Source organism: Elephantulus edwardii, unplaced genomic scaffold (assembly GCF_000299155.1).
Source record: "Elephantulus edwardii isolate Elephantulus edwardi_28Jun2011 unplaced genomic scaffold, EleEdw1.0 scaffold00024, whole genome shotgun sequence".
NCBI lineage: Eukaryota > Metazoa > Chordata > Mammalia > Macroscelidea > Macroscelididae > Elephantulus > Elephantulus edwardii.
In genome coordinates this window covers 23266609-23294319 of record NW_006399774.1, presented here as the reverse complement: position 1 = coordinate 23294319, position 27711 = coordinate 23266609, and the positions used below count along the sequence as shown (strand labels likewise).

The 27711-nt window shown below is 47.1% G+C and overlaps 1 protein-coding gene and 1 pseudogene across 2 annotated transcripts in view; both read right to left on the bottom strand.

Annotated features, from left to right (window-relative positions):
- SMOC2 (SPARC related modular calcium binding 2) overlaps positions 1-27711 on the bottom strand; it is a 226241-nt gene that overhangs the window by 7762 nt on the left and 190768 nt on the right. For both annotated transcript variants that reach the window (XM_006882787.1, XM_006882788.1), the window contains exon 10: positions 1743-1842. In XM_006882787.1, coding sequence (XP_006882849.1) covers positions 1743-1842 — 100 coding nt within the window. The remainder of the gene's footprint in view (positions 1-1742; positions 1843-27711) is intronic.
- On the bottom strand, positions 3063-3724 carry LOC102872362 (annotated as a pseudogene).

The following is a 27711-nucleotide window of genomic DNA, read 5'->3' as shown; positions in this document are numbered from 1 at the left end:
GTCTGTTTTAGGAGCTTGGCAGATTCAAGTCCTCAGGCACCTCTACTCATCCTGACAGGACAGCCCTAACATAGGTTTACAGTTTGTTTTGTTTTAGTCTTATTTTGAGAACTTGAAGTTGAATACTTCAATATTAAAATACATTCAATTGCATGAAAATGTAATTCCAAAAGGCAAGGCCAGAGACACTGGGTGTTCCCTTCTCCCTCTTCTCCTCTCTCTCTACCCTTAGAAGACCACCCCACCTGCCTGTGGAACCCAGGGTCAAAGGACTGAGTTCTGGGCCTCCTTCCACCACGACAGCTGTGAGAGATCAGCCCTCTTGGGAAATAACAGTGAGGATGGTGGGTCTGCAGGAGGCAACCTTGTGGTCTGCAGCACTGACCCCTTGTAGGCCAGCCCTGCCTTGGCTGGAAAGGCCAGTTCTCTGGCCTGCAGCTCCCAGATACCCAGATATCCTGCATTCCAGATCATCCTTGTTCTCATTCTCTCTCTGTCTCTGTCTCTCTCTTTCTCTCTCTCTCCCTCTATCTCTCTCTCCCTGTCTGTCTCTGTCTCTCTACTCTCTCTGTCTCTCTCTCTCTCCCAGTTCCCACACTGCGTCAGAACAACCTTCCCACTCCCTCTTTTTGGTTCTTGTTTCCATTCATCCTCCACTCTCTCTTCCAACTTCTGAGCTTTTGTTGTTGTTAGGTGCCATCAAGCCAAGTATGACCCATAGCAACCCCTGAACCCTGCTCTATCCTGTACTATCCTCACACTTCTGACACACTAGAGTCCATTGTGGCAGCCACAGTGTCAGTTCACCTGGTCAAGGGTCTTCTCCTTTGCCAAACCTCCACCTTTCTAAGCATCATGTCCTTTTCCAAGGAATAGCCCCTCCAAGCAACATGCCCAAAGTATGTGAGGTGAAGCCTCATCATCTTTGCCTTCAAAGAGCACTCAGGCTGGTCCCTCCCTAGGACATGTTTCTCCAGGTTTTTGGCAGGTCAGGAGACACTGAGCACTCCCATGTGCTGAAAGCATTGACTCTTCTTCTGTCATCCTTATTCATTGTCCAGCTTTCAGATGCAAAACAAGTTATCAGAAAGACCATGGTCTGAATCAGACACACCTTAGTCCTCAAACTGGCATCATTACTCCTCAACAATTTGGAGGAGTCCCTACCTGCCTAAAATGAAATGTATGTAGCTTGAATATTGGAAAGCTAGACATTCTGAAAAATGAAAAGGAATGAACGAACATCGACAGACTAGGCATCCGTGAGATAAGATGGACTAGCTTTGGCCACTTGGAATCAGAGGATCTGAGCGTTACTGCTGGATAAATGTTACCCTTATAACTTCGTAGCTGAGTGTTCTAAGGATGCTTTGTCTCCCTGGTGCTACCGTTCACCTCATAGCCCACCCCCTGTTTGGCTTCAAGTTGTACCATGAGGGTGAAACCAGGCCCAGACTTCAGGGCAGAGTGAAGGGCATAGTTCATAGTCATAGACGATGCATAGAGCCTGAGGGTCACATCATTCTCTATCAGCCCAGCAAGGCTCGTCATTCATTCGACTTTCTGCTTTGTTCCACATTCATGTTCCACTCTGCATAGGATCCTCTCTCGCAGCCCCTCTTAGAGGGCCAGGACCTTCTATTGTGGCCCCTGTTAGACAGGCAGGACCCTCTCTCAGGGCCCCTGTTAGAGGGCCAGCAATGGTAGCAATCCCCACACCTGCTCTAACCTAGATGTTATACCTGCTGGAAGATGATGGGTCAGACACGGCATGGACCATGTCGGTGGACAGTGCGTCCAAGACACTGGTGAGGAACTCATTCTTTTTGGAACCAGGACAGCCTGAAAAAAGAAAAGATATACTTGAGTTATCCATATTTAGCAAAACTCACAAAGAGGAAAGATCTGTATATTTTATGGAGGGAAATATTTTAGTATTTGGAAGCTGGTGTGTTGGAGCACATCCACATTGATGGATAAGTTTCAACACTTCCAACTGTACTGCATATCTAACTTCAGAACTAAGTAATGCTATTTCTTGTTCCATAGTCTCTTCTGAATCTCGCTTGAATTCTTGACAATTTCCTGTCGATATACTGCCCTGGCATTTTAAATTTCTTCTCTTCAGCAAGGGTTGACTTTTGTGTAACCTTAATGATATTGTTTGATAATTTCCATATAGTGTTGGGACACTTTTATTTATTACAGGCACAAATATCTTTTCCAACTCTTGGCCAACTATCATCTTCCAAATTCCTTGGCATGGACAAGCGTGTGCTTCCTACTCTGCACCCATTCGTTGAAGTGTCTCAGCTGGTGTTCCCTCAGAGCCTGGACCCTTCTGCACACCTCGTTTCTTCAGAGCACTTGAACTTCACATCATCAGTTCTTGACCGTTATACCTCCTAAAATGGTTAAACATCCACCAGTTCTTTTGGTGCAGTAATTCTATGTATTCCTTCCATCCGCCTTCTGCCTTTCTCTCAATACCGCTTCATCTGCATCTCACGATTTTGATATATTGTGCTTTATTTTTAAATTGTCACTCGAGTTAATGTTAACAAAGCACATTTCTTTTTCAGTCATCCACGCACCTCTTGTTCCATAACATGAATTACAAAACCCTTGCTGTCTGATGGTCCATTCACTCCACATTGACTCGCCCTCACCCATACTAGGATGTAGTTATTATCTAGTAATTCATTTCCTACTTCCCCTTTCCCCTCCCTGGGAACCATACTAGTAGGGTTCTGTGTGTAAAACGTCTTTAGCTTTTTAGTGGTCTTCTACAAGATTTGTCCTCTCGTGCCCAAGTCATTTCACTCAGCACAATGTGCTCTAGATTCATCCATACTGTGTGATGTTCCACGAATTCTCTCACTAACTGTTTTTTGACATTGCAAAGAAACTGAGGGTGCCAGGGTACCATGTAGTTTCTCTATCTATAAAATCATTGATAAGATTTTTTTTAATCAACTAAAAATATGTTTTTAATAGCTAGTTTGCTTTTATTTTTTGGTTTGTTTTTTTTTTAAGTTTTTATTGTTGGATTAAGGTGGACTTTAGATTTTGTTGAAGGCGGCCATGTCCATGGACTGCACATAGTCTTCAAAAGCAGTTTTCTGTTCTTCCGGCATATATGTGCCAACTTTATTGTCTTCAACTACACACTGTATCTGAAGCTTCTAATTCCAAATCCCACCGGTACCAGCTTGGAAGAGCCCTAAACCAAGCCGTCTGCCTGGATACTTCTGACACACTCTTCCAGTTTTGCCTTGTTGGTTTCGTCATCACAAGGCTTCATGTCCAGTAAGATTGAAGACTTGGCAACAAGTGCAGGTTTTTTGGCTTTCTTTGATCCAAGACGTTCTTCTCTTAGCTTCTTTGCTTCCTCACTTTCCTCCTCAGATCCACAGAGATCAATGTCATTGTCATCTTTACAGTCGGCAGCTACATCCCCAGTGGTGTCTTCCACATTAGCAGGGCCATATTTGCCCAGTGCTTTCTTCACCCCTGGCAGGCTGGCCTTCTCCTTTTCATAAGACTTGATGTGATTATACCAACGTAAGGCATGTCACGGGTCGGCAGGTGGGGGGCTGGAGGTGGCTTCAAACACTGCCACATCTGCTTGTGATGGCACATACCCCTCGATGTAGCTCTTCCAGGCCAGGTAATCGTTGAGGACCTGGAAGCCGGTGGCAGCCTTGAGGTCTCCGAAGCCCATAATGTCAGCTATACGTGGAGCTTGGTGGCAGCGAAGGCCAAGAAGAGGGAAGGAAGTCGGCTCCAAGCACTCAGAGAGGTGGTGGGGAAGGTAGTTTGTTTTTCTTAAAAAGTATTGATAAGTTCTACCAACTCAAGGTGGATCATGGACCTAGGACTAAAACCAAGGACTATAAACTTCATTAAAGAAAAGCTTGGAAGAACTCTAGTAGTCCTAATCCACAACATAAACAGTCTTCCAAGTATTCTGAAAAATCTACAACCAGGAGAAGATAAAATAGATGAATGGGACCTTCTAAGAATCAAATCCCTATGCACATCCAAAAACTTCTCCAACTGGGTAAAAAGGGAAGCCACAGACTGGGAAGAAGTATTTGGTAATGACATGTCTGATAAGGGACTTATATCTAGAATTTATAAAATACTTGAGCACCATAAGATAAAGGTAAACAATCTAATTGAAAAATGGTCACAGGATATGAACAGACATTTCACCAAAGAAGACATTCAGATGGCCAACAAGCACATGAAGAAATGCTCAAAATCCCTAGCTCTAAGAGAGATGCAAATCAAAACAACTATAAGATACCATCTCATTCCAGTAAGACTAGCAAAATTTAATAGAACAGCAAGCAACACATGCTGGCAAGGTTGTGGAGAAACTGGAACCCTTCTTCACTGTTGGTGGAAGTGTGAAATGGTGGAAAGTGGTGTGGCGCTTTCTCAAAAAGTTGCAACTAGAGATACTATTTGACCCAGCAATTCCACTAATGGGAATATACCCCAAAGAGACCATAACTGACATCCAAGCAGATATATGCACACCCATGTTTATCGTGGCTTTGTTCACAACAGCAAGGAGTTGGAAACAACCCAAGTGCCCATCAGCAAACAAATGGATAGAGAAGCCGTGGTATATTCACACAATGGAATACTACACTGCTTTGAAAAACAAGGAACTTATGCAGTATTATTCAAAATGGGTGACCCTTGGAGGACATTATGCTGAGTGAAATATCTCAGTCACAAAAAGACAAATACTGCATAGTGCCACTGTTGTAGAACGGGACTGACATCAGGGTGGGGGTAAGACTGAGAAAAACTAGATAAATTATGTATACTGCATTGAAACAGATGAGGGAGAGAACAGTTTAAAAGGGATATATGATAGGGTATATGGTTCTCACAAGAGTCCAGAATTGAGGTTTCATAGTGGAGTGTACTCAGGGCGGGGGCACTGTATACCAATGAAGGAATTTTTCTTTTACTTTTCAAAGAGAGGAGCGAATTGGGGGGTGGGTTGGGGGGGTGGAGAAAAGTGCAACAGTGAATGGAAATCCAAAATCTCTGTAAATGTTCGTTAAAATTAATAAAATTTTCAAAAAGAAATGCAAAAAAAAGTATTGATAAGTTCTTTTGATACTTTCTGCATCATTCAATGTTTTGCTGGTAAAATTTGTCAATATTGCACCCGGAGGCCTGAATTCATTTTCACTTCTTTTAGGTTGTTGAGAATGTTCTTATCTTTTGATTTTTCCAAGCATAGATCTTTTATATTTAATCATAAAATTTTTTTTCTTGCTTTAATATTTGCAAATATTTCACTTTGTTTTCTTTGTAATCTTCTGTTTGTCTCTCTCACCTCATCACTTTTCCTTTTGCCTCAGCCACTCTTTGTTCCTGAGCACGTTTCCATTTGTGCTGACATCCATGTTGGTCTTGTCTGTCTTTCTCTCTTTGTAAGAACACCTCTCTGCCCTTTGTCATTAATGTTGAAGTAGCAAATCTCTTCCTACGACAGTCTCTCAGTGCAGGTAGGATGATGGAATCTTCTTTCCTGTGAGCTCCCCAGAAGGTTATCAGCGCAGAGAAGACACTCCACACGTTTGCAACATCAGTGAGGGGGTGGAAGCCTCAGAGGCTGTGTTCCTTAAATTACATACCAGAACGCAGAGTATTCTGAGGGCTTTCCCAAGAAGCTTCAGATAAAGAAGCAAATTTCCCAGTTCTAAGGGATGTCTCTGAGTCAGAAGTCGTTTCTTTATGTGATTGTGTCTGTCTATTCAAATGCAAGCAGTCAAGGTGGAGGTAACATTCCTGTTTTCTCTAGAAGAATTTGAAGGATGAAAAGAGATGCACCAGCCAATTTTCAGCCACAGCACCCCGGGATGATACAACAGCCTGGTGCATGGGATCTCGTAGGCTGTTATCTTCACGGGAGCTGCTGGCCAGCCTTTCTCCTGAGAAGGCACCAGGTGCATCTGAATGGTTGAACTTTCGATTATCAGCCAAATGTAAAGCAGTATATCACTAGGACTCCTTACAGAAAACTGTAGCTGGTAGTGGTGGTGACGGGTGCATTTACTGAGAGTCAATTCCAGCTCATTGCAGCCCCCAGTGGCAGAGGAGACCATCCCACCAGGTTTTCTGGCTGTTATTCTTACGGATCAAGAAGGAGAGGAAGTCCCTCAAGGAGATGGACTGTGGCCACAATGATGGGCTTGCACACAGAAGACACATGAAAATGGTTCTGGACCAAGTAGAGTTTGATCTGTTCTGTACATGGTTAGTATGAGTCAAGGTCAACTCAATGGCACCTGACTACAACAACAGTAACAACCGTCATTATGAACCCAAACCTGTGTCTTGCACAGAGCTGCTGGGTGAGCGATACTACCTTGATTGACCATTGATAACCCAGGGCTGCTATCACAGAGTGTCATAAATGGACGGCTTGGAGTTATTGGGTTATTGCCACTGGTGAGTAACAGATGGGACCAGGCCCTGTCCTGTGCTATCAAGAGGGCTTTCAGACTCAACCTCATCACTGACCTTCCAGCGGGGTTTCTGAGGTTCAATCACATGGGAGGAGAAAGCTTATCCTTCTCCCAGGGAGCAGCTGGTGGACTTGAACCACCTGCTGTGAACTGTGAACTGCTTGAACTGTCCCAGCAGCACAGCTTTTTGTTACAAGGTCACAAGAGCTCTGTAAGAGTGCTACAGGCAACAGAATTTACTCTATCACAGTCCAAGAGACTCGAAGTCTGAATCCACATGCCAGAGCTTTGGGATGGTTTTTTCCCGTGTCTGCTGGTCCTAGGGGTTTCCCGGTGCAGGAAGCCTAGATCCCGGTGCAGGAAGCCAAGATCCCGGTGCAGGAAGCCTAGATCCCGGTGCAGGGAGCCAAGATCCCGGTGCAGGAAGCCTAGATCCCGGTGCAGGAAGCCAAGATCCCGGTGCAGGAAGCCCAGATCCCGGTGCAGGGAGCCCAGATCCCGGTGCAGGAAGCCAAGATCCCGGTGCAGGAAGCCTAGATCCCGGTGCAGGAAGCCAAGATCCCGGTGCAGGAAGCCAAGATCCCGGTGCAGGAGCCCAGATCCCGGTGCAGGAGCCCAGATCCCGGTGCAGGAGCCCAGATCCCGGTGCAGAAGCCCAGATCCCGGTGCAGGAAGCCCAGATCCCAATCCTAGGGGTGAGCTCTGACACCAGCTTGTCTGCGTGGGTGGTTCTGAGGCTCCATCCTCTTCTGCCTCTCTTTCCTTTTAACTTGTTTCTGCTAAAAGCTGATGCGGCCACACTTCAGGGAATCGCCCTTCACATCAGGTCTCGGCTGCAGCCTAAGTGGAGACTTCTACACCATCTTCACCTTTTCAAGTGACTGACTTATCACGTCAAAACATGATTGTGTCATTACATGCCGTTGCCAGGTGCCACTGAGTCAACTAGAACCCACAGTGGCTTTATGACCATCAGATCCAAACCTGATCCTGCGTCATCCTCACATCTCTGCTGTGCTCATGCCCGTCGTTTCATCACTGTGCCAGGCTGTGAACTTGAGGGTCTTCCTCTCTTTTGCTGACCTCTTCTTCTTCCAGCAGTTTCACTCCACAGGCTCCCATAGCCTGGCCTCACTACCACGCCCGAGGTGAGGATTTCTAACACACAGAGTAACCACATGCACCCAGAACTGTGGCCTTTTCAATTCCACGCCTGTTCAACTCATGGCTCTGTTCATGGGGTTACAGAGGATTTCCTACGGGAGAAAGGATGGGACTGGACACTGATAACCACCGCTCAGCTCCACATAGCCCTGCCCTATTATCTGGGGAGGTGTTCGTGGCATCCACATGAGGACTTCCTCCAAGGCTCTGCCAGGGCTGAGGCCTGACCATGGGGTCCGGTCAGGAACCGCTCACCCTGAGCCCACCACTGATGTCAAACGTCTCCTGGACCAGCCTCATCCCTGAGAGATGAGGCCACGAGCACATGGCTACAGGGAAGCTGACTTCTGCTGAATCTGATGGAATTTTTATAACCAAAGCCTCAGACATCCCCTCCAAAGACCCACAGAATCTTCCTGTCCATTCAGGGAGGAGAAGAAGGCTGCCTGCCAAGCCCAAGGAGAGGCGTGGAGCAAGCCCTGGGCGCCACGAATTCTCAGGACTGCCTGCTGTCAGACCCGCTCTCAGCACCTCGTCAGTTCTCAGGCAGATGAGGTGTGAGATGTAGGGCTGTACAATCCGTGCCTGCAGATGAGACTGTGCCTGGCGGCCACGTGCTGCCACAGCTGGCCCCTCCCCGGGCCAGCATGCTGATGCGGTTAGAGACGCTCTGGTTTTCATAAATTACCCTGACACTCGGGTCTTCCTGTGATTATTATTCAAGTGCATGTTAGTTGCCTATAGTAGGAATGCATCTAATCTGGTTTCCACTTCATCAGATCAAATCAGAAAACAGATGTGAATCCTTCGTGCAGTGGGAGGAGGACAGCAGGGGCCATGGACTTGGCTCTGAGAGCCAGGAGGAAATAAGATTACTGCCTGTAGGGAGACTACCAGGAGGGAGAGGCCAGGCAAGCAGAGTCTGCCCACTGACGCTGACCGGTCCCCTGGAGTTGCAGAAGATGGAGATCAAGCAGGAGTCAGTGACCAAAGAGCGAGCAAACTGGTCCTACCAACTGGTCCCCTGAAAGCTTGGAGGGCAGGGGCCAGGGAAGGTGCAGTGGTCTCCAAGGTGCCCCCAGGGTCTGCCTCCTAGACAGATGGTGCACATGCTCAGTGTAACGCCTCCCAGTGAGGGCTTCCACACCCCAGAAAAGGGAGAGGTGGGCTTGAGCCCTGTGCTGAGACGTGAGGTGACGGAGGCTCATCTGGGCTGTCAGGATCTGCAAGAACATCCCACCAGACAGTGTCACGTCAGGCTCTGGGATGAGGCCAGGAAACCCACGGGGCCAGTTCCTACGCCATCTCCCCTCGGAGTCACGGAAGAGGAGGCTGTCCCTCCTGAATCCCCCCATCTCGAGCTCAGTGATGGTTGTGGGGCTGGCTCCTGACAGGGCAGGGCTCTCCTCTGTGTGCAGGTGTGGCTGTGAGCTGACAATGACTTTGTGGTGTCCAACAACAACAACAGTGAGAAACGGATCCATGTTGCTAAATACTTGGACCATTCTGCTGTGAGGTTCACCCAGTTCTTTATCTTGGCAAAGACACTGAACTTTTCATGTAAATAAAAAGAGGGAGATTTCAACACAACAAGACAAAACACCTAACAAAATCAATTTATGAAATTGAGTGTTGGTGGCCTAGTAGAACTTGAGTTGCAAGGTCAAAGGCATCTGGTTTGAGTTCACCAGCTGCTTTGAGGGAGAAAGTCTGGCCCTCTCCTCCCATGCAGTTTACTGTTTCTGCAAACCCACCAGGGGGTTAACTCTGGGTTGGTTTTGACTTGATGGCACAAAACAACCACAAGTGGTTAAGTGCTTGGTTGTTAACTGAAAAGCTGGTGGCTTGGATCTTCCAGACACTCAGAAGATGAGGCAATCTGCTGCCCTGGAGACCTGATCAGGAAGGGCTACCTAGTCCAGTCCTACAAGGCCACGGTGAGTGGAGATTCGCGTGATGACCATGAGTGTGTTCTTGAAATAGAAATGGGATGCGTCAGAATATGTATATCCTTGGGTGCGGGCGAGCTGCAAACTACTAGTTAAGTATTGACTATTTGGTCAAAATTTGGCAGTCCAGAGCCATGTAGAGAAGAAAGGTTGGGAATCTTCTTCTAAAACTCTCAAAATCCCCTATGGAGTGGTTCTGTCCTGTGCACGTGAGGCTGATGACCCTGAATCCACCTGATGTAACAACTATGAAAACTATGAAATGTATGAAAAAATAAGAATATATATACATATATATACATACATATATATGAAAACTATGCTATGAAATAGTAAAACATTGCACGACATGGGGGAGCTTTGAGGATATTATGCTGAATGAAATATCTCAATCACAAAAGGACAAATACTGTATAATACCACTGTATCTATAATAGGACAGCCATCAGATGGGGTTGGGGAGAGACTGGGGAAAGAGCGGACAGATAATGAACACTGTGTGAGGACAAATGAGCGGAAGAACTGTCTGAAACGAGTATATCATTATGTATCATGTGTATGAGAACAATCTAGAACAAGGGGTGCACTGTGGGGTAGACAGGGGAGGAGAAGAGGAAGGAGAGAGAAAAGATGTAACAATGAATTAAAAGAACCAGTCCTGTGCCACTGACAGGTAAATCAAGAGAATAAACAGCAGAAGGAGACGGGGGTGTTACAAATGGACACGTATGTCAGCAAAATGCACTGACATCCTAGTACTGTGAACATGACAGTCCAGGTGGGCTAGCAGGAGGTCACACTGGAGCAGGGCAGGGCCTCATTCTCCAAGTGGTACCTTCATAAAGAGGAGAAGAGACAGGAACTGAACTGGAGGGCAGATGGTCATGTGGACATGCATGTATCCTTGGAGGAAGGCCCAGAGCCCCTGGAAGCTGGGGCCTCCCTTACAGCGACAGATCGAGCGCAGCCCTGTGACAGACTGGATGCGGGCTCAGTTCTGAACTAGGGGAGAATACATTTCCAGGCTTTCAAGCTCCTCGGCTTGTGGTGTTTTGCGGCATCAGCCCCAGAAAACCAGGGGTGTACTGTTGTCGAGGTCTGGGGACAATGACCAGCAAGTTTCCTTGCAGGTTGAGAAACCCAGTGGGTTTTGTTTTGAATGTCAGTCAGAGGCAGTAACAGCAGTGTTGACAAGGAGATGAGAAAGTAGATCTGCCTGTTTGCATCCTGTCCTCCACTGCACATTTGTATTGTACACACATTCAGAGCTTTCTGGTCCCCATCTCCCCTGCACCTACGGATGGTCATCACTATGTGATGGACAGAGGAGTCCAAACTCTTCAGAGGAAAAGAAGGTGGAAAGTAAAGTTTTAATATCAAAATACTATGGAAAAACACAGTCAACAGTTGGTCATTTGAAAGTGAGTATTTACCATCTGATAATGGCAGCAGTGTTGTGAAATCAACCTTCTCCACCCTGAGGCCAAGTCTTAGCAAAGATACAAAAGCATGCCTCAAGGTCATGGTCAAGGTCAAGGGGACACCACTCAAAGGTCTGGTTCCTGTGCCCTCACTCAAAGAGGGACAGAGGCGGCCAGCTCCCTCCTAGCTGCCCCACCAGCTTTCTCTGGCCCAGGCGCACGGTGACAGCTGCACAGAAACATCTTTGTTCCTGACGTGTCACCACCACTTGTCTTCAGACTGAGCTCTGGTTTCTCCAGTGATTTTCAAGGAGACAGACAGAAGGCAAACCACACTGTTGCCGACTCAGTTCTGACTCACAGCTGTGCAGGACGCAGCAGACCTGCCCCATAGGCTTCTGATGTGGCAAATCTTTCTGGAAGTAGATGAGTGCAGTTTTCTCTCGGTGAGTTCAAACTGCAGACCTTTCCATTACCAAGCAAGTGCTTTAACCACTGTTCCACCAAGACCCCTACTGAGACCTCTAACAATATGTAATAACTTTATTTACCTCATTTTATATGGTTTTCCCCCCCCCATTTGAGATGTAGGAATAACAAACATGCAGGAGTGCACAGACGTTGAGCACTTTCTTAGAACAGGTCATTTCCTGGAGGACATCATCCTGGCAAAGGCACAGAACTAGCAAACGATAGGAGATCCCAGCAGGATGACGGGCATGTGCAATGACCACAGCGGTGAACAGAGGCGCAGTGGAGACGTGAGGATGGTAAGGGCGTGGGCGGGGTTCCTGCGGTCCAGAGGGTCCTACAAGTCCTAGTCCATTCCATTGGTCACCATAGGAAGTTCAGGACCAGCTGCTTGCCCATCACACCATGAAGTTGGGCCCTCTCCCCTTTCATCAAGGCTGCTCCGTGGAGGCACGGACTTTGACGCTCTGTCTCACATACTTGGGCCATGTTGCCGGGAGGGACCAGTGCTTGGAGAAGGACATCATACTTAGCTGGGTGGAGGGACAGCACGGGAAAGGAAGACCCCAGGTGAGCTGGATTAACCCAGTAACTAGGGCAATGAGGGTAGATGTGTCAGAGTGAGAACGGCTCATAATAGGGCGGGGTTCAGGCTATGGACACAGGGCCATTATGAGTCAGAGGTGACTCGATTGCCCCCCAGCATTCACAGAGAGTCAACACTGTAGTCATCACCACGTTCAAATCCATGACATGAAGCAACACAAAAGACAAAGGATTGGTCTGTGGCATTGGCAAGCTACCGAATACATACAGACTTTCACAAGAATTACCAGTCAGTCTTAGAAGAAATACAACCAGGATTATCTTTTGAAGATAAAGATGGAGAGATTTCTACCCCCTTCCTTCAGGCACTTCATCAGAAAAGCTCAAGCCCTGGAAAAGGACATTACGGTTGGTAAAGTGAGGGAGAAAAATGAGGGAGGCCCTCCATGAGACCAACTGACGTTAACAGTTACAACAATAAACTGAAATATTCCGTGAACAAGAAGGTGGCACAAGACTGGGGGGGGGGGTGTTTCCTTCTACTGAACATGGGACCCAAACGAGGTGGAGCTGACTAGCTGATAGCCAGCAACAGGAACAAGACCCTTCAGAGAGCTGACAGCCGAAGCTACACAGACAGAGACCAGACGTCCAGGTGGCTGTTGCTGCTGACATTGTTCTTCCTGGGAGATCTGATTCCACACATTGGACAACCCTCCACTAAAGTCTGTGCTTGGTCTCATGTCAAAGTTTACTCAGAATCCTGACGAGAATGTAATAGAACAGGGAGCTTGACCATTTATGTAATCGAGTTCAAATCCCCCAGCTACGATGCTAGAGGAAGCTGGGCAGTCAACTCCCCTGTGATTTGTTGTGTTGTTAGGTGCCAGCAAGTTGAGTGCGACTCACAGCAAGCCTTGAATAGCAGCTGTGAACCCTGTCCTCACAATCTCTGACACAACTTAGTCCCATTGTCGCAGTCCCCGTGTCAATCCACCTGCTTAGGTCTTCCTCTATTTCACTGTCCCTTCGCCTATCCCAGCATGATGTCCTTCTCCAAGGAACACGTCCAAAGTAGGTGAGATGAAGCATTATTATCCTCGCCTCCAAGGAGCACTCTGACCACACCTTCTCTGAGACATTTGTGTTTGTCCTCTTGGCCGTCCATGGGATGTTGATAGGCTCTTCTCTAAGACCACAGCTCAAAGACGTCAATCCTTCTTCTGTCACCCTTATTCATAGTCCAGCTTTCAACAAGATAGCAAGCGATTAAAAAACCATACCTCAATTAGTTCACTGTCGTCCTCAAACTAGCATCATGGCTCATTCATAATTTGGAGTGGTCCCTAATTGCAGACTCTCCCAGAATAAGCCATCTCTGGGTCTGACCGCTGCTGGGACTGAGTGCATTTTATTGGTACTTGGTGTAATTTACAACCTCTGAAAATCTGCTGCAAGGTCAACTAAGAGTCAGTTTCAACTTCATGGAGATGAACAATAGTGATTTCTTTGGAGATTAAATAAATAAATAAATAAAATCGGGCAGAAGTGGGCTCATTCTCTTCAAGAGAAAGTTTTTATTGGCTGATGTATGACAAGTCCTTTGGCCACTATGTGCCATAAGATTGGACTGACCCCGACCCTTCCTAGATTTTCTGCATGGTCAGGAGAGTCCCTCACTTTCACTGATGCTTCAATGCGAAGGTTCATTTATTGTCCGATAAACACCGTAAGAAACATCTGTCTCCCTTCTTCCCTACCCCACTGAGTACATGCCAGAATGCAGGAACATACCTGCCAGGTTTTAGGCTATTCACAAAAGGTTGGTTTTCACAGAAGCTGATGTCCTGACCACATTTTGAAATTGGCTTAAGCAACATTGTTTTCCTTTTTTATATCTAGACACGTTATCCAGAGCCAAAAATTGTGGACTTAGCTGACAGTTTGATGGATGAGACATGAAACTACAGCTGAATCAAAACAAAGAATGATCTGTCCAAAGAATCTCAGCTCTGAAGCATTCCCAGGGCAACACAGCAAGCCCTTGGCCTCCTACAGTTCTAGCAAAACGTGTTTGCCTCCATTCAGGTTTGCAAATTAAGCCAGGCTATACCCAGAAGCATGGATGTGGACACAAGCACACAGGAGTCTTTTTCTCCTCCTCAGAATTAAGGAAGCATTTCATCCTCACACTGTGTCAGCTTATTAATAATTATGAATAAGTTTTACTTATTGCTTTTGTTTGGGTCACAAATAAAATGGTAAGGATAAGTAAGACATCTTTAAAAATCTGTGTGGAATCTACACTTTCTTTAATTCCCCTCCCAGTCCAATTCCCCCTCGCACTTATTCAGGGAAATGCGGGTGGTAAGTGACACTCAGCAACTTCCAGCTCCCATCCCTCCACGTTGGGCTTTGCGCATGCTGTAGGACATGCCAGGCCTTGGGAAAATGCAGCATGCCTGGAACACAGACAGTCAGCAAAAGAGACTGTCAACGAGACAGACTGACACACAGTTTTGACCATAGTGGAGTCTGGGAGAATGGCGCAGGGAAGGACAATATTCCAATCAGTCCATAGGGTTGCTAGGAGTCAACTTGACAGCAACTAACAACAACAACTAGAAGAAGGGAATCTGCCAGGCTCTTCTCACCAGCTGAAGAGCTCAGATAACTCACTTCTGCTTCCTCCTCTGCAGATACCATGTCCTTGTTGGAGAGCCCACAGCTCCCTACTGCAGACCTCTGCTCCTTCTCCTAAGCTTCCAGCTCTCACAATACGAAACTGTGGACATAGCGATAGCAGTGAAATACAACTGGAATAGTCCTCAGACCAGAAATACTAAGAAAAGCATAGATACGTAGTGTCTACCCCAACCCCAGGGTCACTCAGTGTGCTTTAGTGACAGGGCCACTAAAATGATGTTTGTTTGAATTCCTCACAGTAAAGAAAAGGTTCTTAGCAATGAAGCCCAAAAGTCAAAGGAGATTTTGTTTCGCTTCCTCATTTCATCGTAAGGACAGATCAGTCTCCTTGGAGAAGGGCAGCCGGTGCACTTCTGAGAAGGGCGGATGGTGAGGGTTTGTCTCCCGCACTCTGAGCTTGTTATCAGAAAAGGCCAGTCCTAGAGAAGGACATCAAGCCTCGAAAAGTCCTCAGTGCAAGAAAGGAAGACTAGCAACATGGGCTGGTCAGTGGCTGCAACAGTAGCTGTGAACACACAGAGAACATGAGGGGGGGCTGGGCCAGGCAGAGCCTCTTCCTGGTCTGTTGTTCACACGCTGGGTCGCCAGGAATGGGAACCAACCCAAAGGCACCTAACAGCAACAACTTTTTCCTAAAAAGTAATCTTTTATTGTAAAATTTTTCATCATGTCTCCCAGAGACAGCACTATTTCTTTGCGGACTAAAGTCTGTGTCTCCCTGGCTGTGCACGTGGTCGGTCAAGGAAAACCTTCCCGAGGGTCCATGTCAGAGCCAGACACGGCCAGTGCAGGGAGGGGTGCCTGGGAGCATCACAGTGGGGGGGGGACAGGCCCCTATGGACATCACTGTCACTCAGTGGACACCTCCTAGAGGGACACAGCTGTCTCTCGGGTCACCTTGGCTGGGCGGGCTCACGGAGTGAGGACGAGTGCGTGGAAGGCTGCCAGAGGACAAACAGGCTGGCTTTGTACAATCCTGTTTGGAACAGTCCTTGTTAAATGAAGGTGATCACACGGTAATTCACAAATTAAGCTCGATTTCATTGACTTGGTGAGTATTTGGAATGTCTATGTCTGGGGGACATCTCTTGTCTGTCAAATTCTTTCCAGCTTCCCAGGGAAAGTCAACGTCTCCAACCCTGAGCCCAGGGAATGAGATGGGACCATTCTAGTGGGGTCACAGTCAAGGCCAGAGTGGGTGAAAAATGTGGAATCAAATGATAAAATGCACAATCATGAGAATGACCACTGGCTCAACTCCTTCAGGACCCTTCAAGGAGAGAGCAAAACTCACTCGGCCGCTTAACTTGCAGCCAGACAACACACAGACCTCCAAGGTAAATAGTAAGATCAGGGAGGAGCCACCCTTCAGAAAAACCAACCACAGCACCATGTCAACCACATCACTACCAAGTCACAGTGACCTCTGATATGCTAGAGCCCACAGCAACAAACCCTCCAGCGGACAACAAAGCTCAGAAGGCAGGGAGGGGTGGAGAGGAAGCCTGGATGGACTGGGAGTCACAGGGCAGGGAGGGGTAGGGAGGAAGCCTGGATGGAGGGGGAGTCACAGGGCAGAAGAATTTGGTTGCCTGTGTGCACTGAAACAGTTAAATGCAAAACCAAATTGCATATGGAAATTTAATGCAAAACCAATTTTCTTTCATCAACTTTGACTCAAATTTCAAAAGAACTTATCAGAGAAGCTGATATTTACTATACACATATTAGAAGGGTGGGAGGAAGCTGCCAGTGAAGTGTGATTCCAATAAGCAAAGTCAGTCATTCTCCTGCTGGCACTGGGATACGAACCTAGGACTCCAACTATTCCACTCATTTGTTGACCCTCTGCAGCAGTAACCAACCCTGCCGCCCTGGGTCCCACTAGCACACTCCGCAGGTCACTGAGCAGTCACCGTGCGTCTATGGCTCTGACCTGGCACAGGGCCTGGACCTTCCAAGTTCAGACCTGGAGATTTCTGTTTCCAGCTTGCTTGTGCTCTTCCAGGCAGGACACTAGGCGCATGTCTGCATCTGCTCCAGCGCAGTACAGGCTCCTGCCTTGTTCCCAGTGACACTGTGGGGGTCATTCTCAGTAGGACCCTGACTCATACCAACCCCTCGCACAGCAGAACCTGCTCCGCCCTGCACTGTCCTTGTGGCCCTGTGCTGCCCAGCCCGTCAGCGCAGGCTCTGTGGCAGTGCTTCCCACCGGAAGTCTGCCTCTCTCCTGATGAACCTCCACTTTTCCCAGGATGATGCCCTCCTCTGGGGACTGTCCCCTGCTGAGGGGGCTGTCTCATGGGTTCGCAGGAAGTTGCTTTGCTCTCCTTAAAGCAGCACCTCTCTGGTGGTTCAGATCCACCAGTAATTCCAGGGTGGACAGATGGGTCATGAGGTGGTTCTGTTAGAAGACAATGGTTCTGAGCTTGGTTCCATCCTGATTACATGCCCAGAGACGGTGGAATGTGAGATGAAGTCTAGTCCCCTTGGCTTGTAAGAGAGAAAACTGTGTCTCCAACACTCCCTGTGCACCTGGGATGTGTGAGCTGGGGTTCCAGGTACTTGCACTGGAAGGTGGAATGGCATCAGGGAGGCGGAACCCCAAGTCACTCCCCTTGCTACCAGCAAGCTCAGCGTCCTTGCTGTCACTGCTGGGGCTCAGCCCATAGAAAAGGAGGGGAGCACAACTACTGAATGAATGATAGCCCTGGCCAGGTCCTGGGATACAAGGGGCACAATGTCATGGTCACACACTAGCTGAGGGGTCAGTAGTCTGAACCACCAAAGAGCCATCAGCCAGCACTAACGCACTCAGGAGCTTTGTTCTTCCTGACTGTATTCTCTGTGTACACACGCACGCACGCACACGCAAACACACACACACACACACGTTTACTTTGATCCTCTCAGGACACTGTCCTAACACCATGATTTCTGGTTAGTTGATGCCCAACAGGTCTAACTCCTGGGGACCTTCAGTACAATAGAGCCACTCCCTGCGGGTCTGAGCCACCCTCCTGACAGCTGTGTGCTCTGGTCGGTCGTTGTCATTGCGTCAATCCCCCTCCTGAAGGGTCACCCTCATCCTCACTGATCCTCTACTCTACTAAGAACAATGTTCTCCAGAAATTGGCTGTTTCTGAATTTCTGGTGAGGAGTTCCAAGTCAGCAAGTCTTGCTAATCTTGCTCCCAAGGAACATTCTGGTTGCATTTCTTCTAAGACAGATTTATTTGTTCTTTTGGCACTTCATGGTATATCCGGCATTCTTCCTCAACACCACAGTTCAAAGCCACCAATTCCTCTTTGGTCTTTTTTTCTTTGTCCAACTCTCACATCCACATGAGGTCATTGAGAGTCGTGGCCTTGGTCAGGGGCACCTTAGTCCCTAAAGTAACATCTTCCTTGTTTAACACTTTATAACTCTTATAGCAGATTTGCCCATAGCAACACCATTTGTCTTCTTGACTGCTGCTTCCATGGGGGTCACAGAGTATCCCAGGAAACGAAATCCCTGGCAACTTCAGGAGTCTGTGCTTTCAGGGGAGATGGTTAGTTACTCCCTCCACGATAAATTATTCTCACCCCCTCTTTGGATGCCAGAGCTTCACCTATGTGTCCTCCCTGGCACAGCCAGTGCCCCTAAGTTACTGTGTAAATGGGCATCTAAATGCTGCATCTTAAAGGAACGTGCACTTTGAGCCAAATGGAATATAGTGTATTTCATGAAGCCACAATAAACTCAAGCCAGAACGATGCTCAGAGGCTGACTCGAGGCCGACTCAAAGCCGCATGTTCTTAGTGGAGGCCAGCAAATTCTCACGGAGGCTGCCAGCTCGTCCTCATTGTGCCTAAGGGTCCTGCAAAGGCTAGAGACTCTCAGTTCCAAATGATCCGGTCTGCTACCCTTTGCAACATTTGAAGATCACAAGTCTGCCTGTGGGAAACCTTCCAAATAAATAAGGTCCTTAGACGCAGGTCAATGCTCCGTCTCCTGGCAGAATCCTTGGATAATCAACACATATGCAAAGACCGATTGCTCGGGTTTCAGTCATTAGATTCTGCTTTCAGACGAATGTATTTCCAATGGCTCTGAAGTGACGTGGATCCTGATGCTTCTGCTTGGTCATGAAGAACTTCAAGTTCTCTTCTAGCGCCAAACATGGGCAGAAAGACGCACGATTCTGGGACTTCAGACCCATTCTTAAGCCTATAGACTCTTGAATAAATGTCTTCATAAAATCACACCCACCCCCATTACCCCAGTCACTGAATCAATCCATCTCTCCGAGGGTCTTCCTCTTTTAGCTGCCCCTCCAACCCTCCAAGCATGACACTCTCTCCAAGCATGGTCCCTCCCTGCAACATGTCCAAAGTATGTCAGATGAAGCTGCCTGGTTTCACCCTCTCTAGGATGAAGATGTTTGTCCTAGAAGTCCATGTGATATTCGATACTCTTCGCCAGCACCACAGCTCAAAGGCATCAGTTCTCTTTCTATCATCTCTCGTCATTACCCAGCTTTCTTCGGCATAGCAAGTAACTGGAAAGACTGTGGCCTGGATCCGGTACATTTTATTCTCCAGACTGACATGGTTGCGCTTCAGTATTTTGGAAAGGTCTCTGACAGCAGACTTTCCCAATGCAATTCATCTTTTAATTTCCTGGCTACTGGTATCAAGAGTGTTGATTATGGAGCCAAGCAAACTAAAGCTGTTAACAATCTCAATCTTGTCATCATCTATCATGATGCTGCCAATTGGCCCAGTGGTGAGAATCTGTGTGTGTGTGTGTATATGTATGTATATACCTATACCTATCTCTGTGTGTGTGTGTGTGTGTGTATAACAATTGCAATTGTAAAAGGAGCAGCTACAATGTGAGTGTGGCCAAGTCTGACTTCTATTCACTTCTTAAAAGGGAACTGTTGCCATCAAAAAGGTACACAGTACCTACACAGCTATAAGGACAGACATGCCATGCCACATGCTCTCGCACTTGTTTGACCAACCATTGGGTCTGATATTTATTGTAAAGCTCGCAAACTCTACTCACAGTTGTGGGGTTTACTAGGGAAATAGGCTGCAGGGCAGTGGGGGAGGGGGGCAGCAAAGATTATCTCATAATGCAAATCTAGGTTTAGTCCAGCAGTTCCAAGTCAAATTAACAAGGCATAATTCCTCAATTAGTGAAAGTTCAGATCTAGTTCAACAGCATAAATTCAAGATGGCTCTAATATCCTAAATCTTCTAATAAACTTTATCACAAAGCAGTTACAAGTCAGTTTTTCCTTCCATAACCCTGCATGCAAAACCTTTAACTGTGGCTCCATCTCCAGGATTCCTGTAGTGATACTTTGCCACAGTCTCTTCACCCATCTCCACTACCATCTCAGTCTGTGGAAAGTGCTCTCTTATATTCATCCTACAGCTGTTGATAATTTGCAGTTAAGCTGGCTGGAGATCATGCCCCCAACTGGGGCCAACACAATGACTAGAAGTGATGTGAAAAGCCAAAGAAAGCAAGTGCTGATGGGAAAGAGAGATGCCAGGCCACATGAAGGTCACGAATGATCTCAGGAACCAAAAAAGGACCTTCCCACAGAGAAAGAGAGCATGTGTGAGCCTTCTCCTAATGCCTGTGCTTTGAATTCAGACATCTAGCCTCCTGCAAGAAAACGAATTGCTGCCCTTTCCTGTTGGCATTTGATACAGCCGTCCTAGATAACTGAGACGGGCCCAGTCAGAAATGAGGCAGAGGTGGGCTGCGGGCTGTGTGACGGAGCAGCTGGTGCAACTAGAAAACAAGGATCAGAGGTGAGCTGATGCTCTGCTGAAACAGCAGGGATGGCCCCAAGGGACTGCAGTCCAGAGGCATCACAGGAGGAATCACCAGGAATGGCCCCAGGGGACTGCAGCCCAAAGGCTGCACACAAAGCTTCCACCATTAGAAAATCACCAAGACAAATTCCTCCCCCCCTGCACCTGAAGAAGGGGTGTTCCTATGAGCAGAGCGGTGCATTCCCGGGTGGCTCTGATGGTGCAGGGGGTGCCCCCACGGCCTCCTCTACACCTGCACCCCACAGAGCTCCTCACAGGCCTGGAGCACCAATTCCTATGCAGGGCTGCGTGTCAGGAGGTTAAGAGGGGAAAGGAGTCAGCAGTCCAGCTCTTGCTGACTTTCCAGACTCCGGATGCAGAGCCACGGCACAGCCATGACGCACCATCTGAGAGCAGATGCTGGAGACCAAAGGATTATAAATGAGGAGCGGGCTAATTAATCTAATAAACGGCATTCCACGAGGAAAGATGGATGAATGGGACACGAACTCGGACTCGAAATCTAATGATCTGGAAGTCACTCTGGGATAATTCATCTCAAGAATACCAGAATGCCAATTAACAATCCTTCTCTGTCAAGGAAAACCACCGATTTTTCTGAAAACGGCCCTTGATTTGATGAGCCAAAAGAGAACTGAGGGGGAAAGTTAGATCATGCTGTCACAGTCGCTCAGGGGGAAACAGTCTAGAAGCTTCCAGGAGCTGCTGGTGTTCATTATACGTGAGGTTTTGCTGTTTCCTGCCATCACCGTGATGGGGAGTGTCCAAGTGGACAGACACGGTCTATGCATCTGTGCCACATGGCCTGTGTTTGTCCAACTAAATTCTGAGACTCAAGGTATCGGAGAGACTGTACCTCGGTTTCCACTCTCAGCCGCTCCACTCTCACTCTCTGGCTCCATCGTGCAGTAATGTCAGCTTGGATTTTTGCCTGCTCTGTCCTTGGAATGTAACCTTGAGGAGGCGTGTATCACGTCCACTCCCTCAGCTGCTCGGGGCCAGGCTGCTCTGGTCCACAAGGGAACCCTCCACAACAGCACTGCAGAGGGTGTGCGAGGGTGCTCTTGACTTTGGCACAGACCTGGACAGTCACTGTGAAGAATTATACCCCAGGGCATCTCCAGATATTATGGGAGACTTTCTCACGCACTTGTCCTAGCTGTTATAGGTGACTTTCTTGAGGGGGGGGTAACAATTTCACCATCATTAAACTGTAACCCCCACCACCACCAGACCCAGGTGCGTGGAGTAGAAGAACTCGGTCTGAAGTGTTTTGTATCCACCTGGCAGAGGGCTGTCCAGACGGCAGGCTCAGAAGAGAGGTTTGCTCACAAAGGCAAAGAATAAAAAGCACTCACGTAAAAACAAGAAAGCAGAGCAGACCGCAGCTCGGCCCCAGTATTTGTCGTGGATTGACGTGTCCCCTGGGTTTGTCACTGTTAGTCCCTGGGTGGCCCCACAATTTCTGCTCAGCTATTAAACTAAAGGCTGTGGGTTGGGAACCTGCCAGCAGCATCACCGAGCGAGGTCAGCTGACCAGTGTCTATAAGGTGGACAGTCTAGGAGAAGATGTTGCCCACACTCGCTGGTGCCATGGAGCGGTGACACTGCATATGGCCCCGCACGGAAGCAGGCCACAGGTCACACGGGAGGACACGGCTTGCTCACTAGTCTCCCTCGAAGCTGCTACATCTGGCTTTGGAAATCTAAAGGTGGGTTAGCTATGACTCACTTGATCAGAAACAGGTTTTCTATATTAGCTGAGACATCCTAAACCTGGTCCCTTCAGAAAGAGCTGAATAGACACGCAGGAGACAGTCCACAAGGACCCCGATACCACAGGCCGACAGGAAGGCTGCAGAGTAGTGGACACAGCTGGGGCTGTGGTGCTTCGAGGAACGTGCTCAGCCTTCTGGAGAAATTGCTGTTCTACAACTTGTCTGAGGACTTTTTCAGGATTAGACAAGGTTTGTGGGCTCTGGGAAAGAGGCTAGTGGCACCATTAGGCACTCACGTATGAACCAGAAGGTTGATGGTTCAAGTCCAGCCAGTAGGTCTGCTGAGAGAAAGCACTGGGGATCTGCTTCTGTAACAGCTTCTGCCATGCAAATGTGAGGCCATTCTGTCATCATGGGGTCACTGTGGACTGGAGAGGACCCAGTGTGTCCAACAACCAACAAGAGCTAACAGTTCCGGAATGACAGCACTTGGGGATAAGTCAGGTTCAGAGGAAACTGTGAGCTCATCCCAGCAACTGATGCCCTGCCTGGGTCCATGCAGAGCCGAGGCCTCTGGACCCCAGGCTACAGCCGCCGACCACTGAGCTCCAGGTCTGCCTGAGAAACGAGGCAGATGTGAATAAGTAATGAAAAGTGATGGCGAAACAGTAGCTGGGGAAACAACAGTGACCAAAAAGGCAAAGAACATAAAAGGGAAATTCCGCTGCGATCTAAGGAACTTTCTAGTGACAGACAACGCTCAGCCGGAAGACAGAGTGTCAATAAGGACCTCAAAGTCTCAGCAGCGCCGCCCGGTCTGCATCCGGTCAGGCATGGACCGCCCGAGATAAAGGACACAGTTCAGGGTTCGCATGGCCCCACGGCTCCAACGACGGTCGCCCCCATTTCCTACAATGAGTTAATCCAATCCATCTCGTGTTGCAGAAACATTCGATCTGTCATATCCCAGCCTCAAGAAACTAAAATTCAATATGAGCAAAGCCTAAATCAATAAAGCAAGTTGTATTCCAGTAAAAAGCACTTTTTCTTTAGAATTTTCCAGCATGTATCAAGTGTCTACAATTTCTCCAAAGCGGTTTCTACTTTACAGAGATTACTTTTAGGAAGAGACAGAGGCTACTTGTAGAAGAACAGCGACTGTTAAACACTTCACATATGTGATGGGGTCTGAGAACAAACTGCTCTCTCTGACTGAGACCGTCCCTGGGACATGGCTATTATGGACTCACTGGCTGGCAAATGCTTCTCCCGCGAGGAACATACTTCTAAACTGTATTCCATCTCTGTTTTTTGGGTTGGTTTTTTTCTCTTTCCATGAACACATGAATTTTACTCTTGTGACATTGGAAACTCCTTTTCCCTCTATTTGTAATGGTTCACACCCTGCAGCAGGTCATGGTGTCACTTACACTTTTCCCTCCTAGACTGTAACATCATCAGGACACACATGGGTTTGGCATATCTTCAGCATTCTTGATCTCCTTTCCTGTGTCGTGCACGGTGACAGGAGGATTTCTGCAGTGTCTGGTATTCTACCTGAGATCCTGACCCTTTATTTTGAACAAGGCCGTTGCTCTGCAGGTCTTGGGATGCTTTAGTTCCGATTCTAAATCCTTGAGCTCCAATGTTTATTCTGCTGCTGCAGAAGGTGCAGGTAAAGGGAGTCTGTGAGGCTCTATCCATGTAACAAGCATGCGTGTGTTAACTCTGCTCGTGTCCTCAACTCACCTACCACATTTATTCAGCAGTTTTCTCTTACTGGTCGGCGTTTGAGTTCCATCTCTCTTTTGCAGTACTATGCCTTTCAAAGTAACCAAAGAAAACTGGCTAGAATTTCAGTGTATTGAGATAGTGATGTTACTCCCTGCAAAACCGAAGTTCATTTTGTTTAATTATTCCTCTAAATTTCAGAAGTCTGACTTACAAGAAAATAGCACAACCACATCAGCTCCATTTCTGCTAAAATGAAGCAGCACAGAACGTGTCCTCTGGGGTCGGGGCTGGGGTACAGGAATGAGTCTGTGCCCTGGATGTGCTGACACTGGCTCAGTGCTGCTGTGGCCATGGGGGTGTTTGGAGATGGAGCTGCTTATTATACCACTTCAGAGAGGAAAGAGAATAAAAGGTGAGACCTGTAAATCTTAGAAATGGAAAACCTCTCAAAACATTCTCGACTCATTATCATCAAGCCAACTACCAGCCTATCTTTAAAAAAAAAATAATCAGTTGCTAATAGATTTCACTGATCTGTGTTTAAGGCTGGTTAGCCACAATTGGATTCGTTGGTTGGCTGCAAACTGGAGGTTTAAATACACCTGGAGGTTCTTCAGAAGAAAGATGCGGCCATCTGCTTCCCAGAGGTGAGTCCCTCGGGGCCCTGGAGAGCACAGGTCCCATGCGGGGCGCTGGGATTTGGAGCTGACTTGATGGGTGTGAATTGTGGGTGCTGCTTACCATGGCTATTTCTATCAGGAAGTATACTTGTTATGCCCATGATGTTATGGACTTCAAGTTTACTCAAATAAAAGATGCTGGATGCTTAATCCAACTACATTATTGTTTTTGTCAGATGCCATCAAGTCAACATCAACTACAAGGGATCCACCCTGGGTACAACAGATGGAAATGTGGCCCAATCCTGTGCCATCTTCATAAGTTTGGCTACGATTCAACTCAATACTGTAGGCACTGTGTGAGCCTCTCACTGAGGTCTTTGTTTGATTCACTCACTCTCTACTTTCTCATAAAGTCCTTTCCAAAGAATAGCCCCTCCTGAAAACATGCCGGAAGAAGGTGCGGCAGTCTCACCGCCTGCAGCGAGCTCTATGGCTACACTTCCCACACACTGTTTGTTCTTCTGGTAACGCACAGCATATTCTTCCCCAACACCACAACTCAAAGACATTGTATCTTCCTCAGTCCTCTTTATTCATGGTGTAACTTTCACACGTATAAGAAAGAGCAGGAGTGTGGACCCATCAGCCACGCTGTGAGAGGATGGGAAATCTTCTCTCAAACACAGTTACAGCTTTAGAGATCGAGTGGTTTCCATACACCAGATGGCATTGAACAGTGTTTTGGTTTCAATTGCCCACCCCCTCTTCTTTTACAAAGTGGCACAGGTTGGTCCTTTACCCTCAGTTTTAAGATGAAGTCCAAGGTCACTTATTTATCCACTGAACCTATTTTCATCAAGACCATTGAAACTCCTTGTGCCCCTTGAGGACACAGGAGAATTTCCTAACAGGGTTTTGAAAGCTGAAATATTCTGTGAAAAATACACTAATAAGATGGATTCAATAAAAAATAGAAAGTATTGAACATGATATCACATATATGTGAAACCTTATCTAAGATCTGGTTGCAGAAGCGCATTGTTAGTAAATTGCAAGAAATTCAAGTAAAAAGAAAAACAATCAGCTTAAAATCAATCACCATTGGATAGTTCCTACCATTACCCTGTTGGCACTTCAATATGGAGTGACACTCAACATGAAGAAAACAAAGATTCTCACCACTGGGCTGACTGGCAGCACCATGACAGATGGAGAAGAAATTGAGGTTGTTAATAAATACAGCTTGCTTGGCTCCACAATCAACACTTCCAGCACCATTAGTCAGGAAATCAGAAGACAAATTGCATTGGGGAAATCTGCTGTCAGGGACCTCTCTAGAGTGCTGAGAAGCAATGATTTCAGTCTAGAGACTAAGGTGCACCGGCTCCACGGCATGGTCTTCACAATTGCTTGCTGTGCATCAGAAAGTTGGACAATGACTAGTGATGACAGAAGAAAACCAATGACTTTGAGCTGTGGTGCTGGAGAAGAGTCTTGAACATACCATGAACGACCAAGAAAACAAATAGGTCTGTCTTGGAGAGGGCTAAACCAAGTTTCTCCTTGAAGGCTAGAATTTTGAAGCTCCGTTTCACATTTTTTGGGCATGTGGCCAGGATGGACTGATCCTTGGAGAAGGACATCATATTCGAAAGGGTGAAGGGACAGCACAGGAGAAGAAGAGCCCACATAACATGGATTGATACAATAACTGGGACAATGGGGAGAGGTATGTCGGAGTCAGTGAAACTGGTTTAGGACAGGGCAGGCTTCAGAGCTGCTGTACATAGGGTTTCTATGGGTTGCAGGCAACTCGACAGCACAGAACAACAACAACCCTGCCGAAAATTATTGTATGAAACACAATGTAAATGAATAATACTGTGAAACACAATTACAGGAATTTTGTAAGCAAACCATTATAAAATAAATTTTTAAAAAAATCAACTGGATTCAGAACAGAAGTGGAACTGGTACCATCATTGTGATGGATCTTGGCTGAAAGCAGAGAATACCAAAAAGATATTTACTTGTGTTTTATTGAGTATGCAAAAACATGAATCTGAGGGTGGGTCATAGTAGATTGTGGATACTATTGAGAAGAATGTGAACTCCAGAACATGAAGCTGCTTCTGCAACCTTACACAGACCAACAAGAATCAGTCGAACAGAACAAGGGAACATTGCACAGTTTAAAATCAGAAAAGGTACGTGTCAGGGCTGTAGCCTTTTGCATACCCATTCAATCTGTCTCCTGAGCAAGTAAGGTGAGAAGCTGGAGCATCTGAAGAGACGTGCATCACCAGCATTAGAGAGACTCAGTAGCAATCGGTTATGCGGATGATACAACCTTACTTACAGAAAACCAAGAGGACTTGAAGCACATACTGAGGAAGATCAAAGACTACAGCCTTCAGTTTGGATTACACCTTAACATAAACAAACAATTTCACACCTAGTCCAAGAAGCAATACCATGATAAATGGGGGAGGGGGGAAGATTTCATTTTTCAAGGATTTTATTTCACTTAACTTCACAATTAATGTCCATGAAAGTTGTTAGGTGTCTGCAGTATGCCCCATAGCAACCTTATGAAAATCAGGTCTGAGCCCTGCCCTACCTTGTGGCATCCTCATACTTCATGGTACATTAGAGCCCTTTGGGGCAGTCACCAGATCAATACGCCGGGTTGTGGGTCGTCTTCTCCTCCACCAAGCCTCTGCCTTTAAGAGCATCACGTCCCTCTCCAAGGAAGACTCTCTCGTAGCCACATGCCCAAAGTATGCGAGCCAAAGCTTTACCACTTTTGCCTCCAAAGCACACCCTGGCTGCCCTTTTTCCAAGGTATTTGTTTGGTTTTTTTGGAAGTCCATGGGATGTCCGGTACTCTTCTCCAACACCACAGCTCATAGACATCAATTCTTCATCTGTCATCTGTATTCATTGTCCGGCTCTCAGATGCATAGCAATTGATTGGAAAGATCATGGCCTCAGTCAGATGCGCCTTAGTCCTCAAACATTATTACTCCTCAATAATTT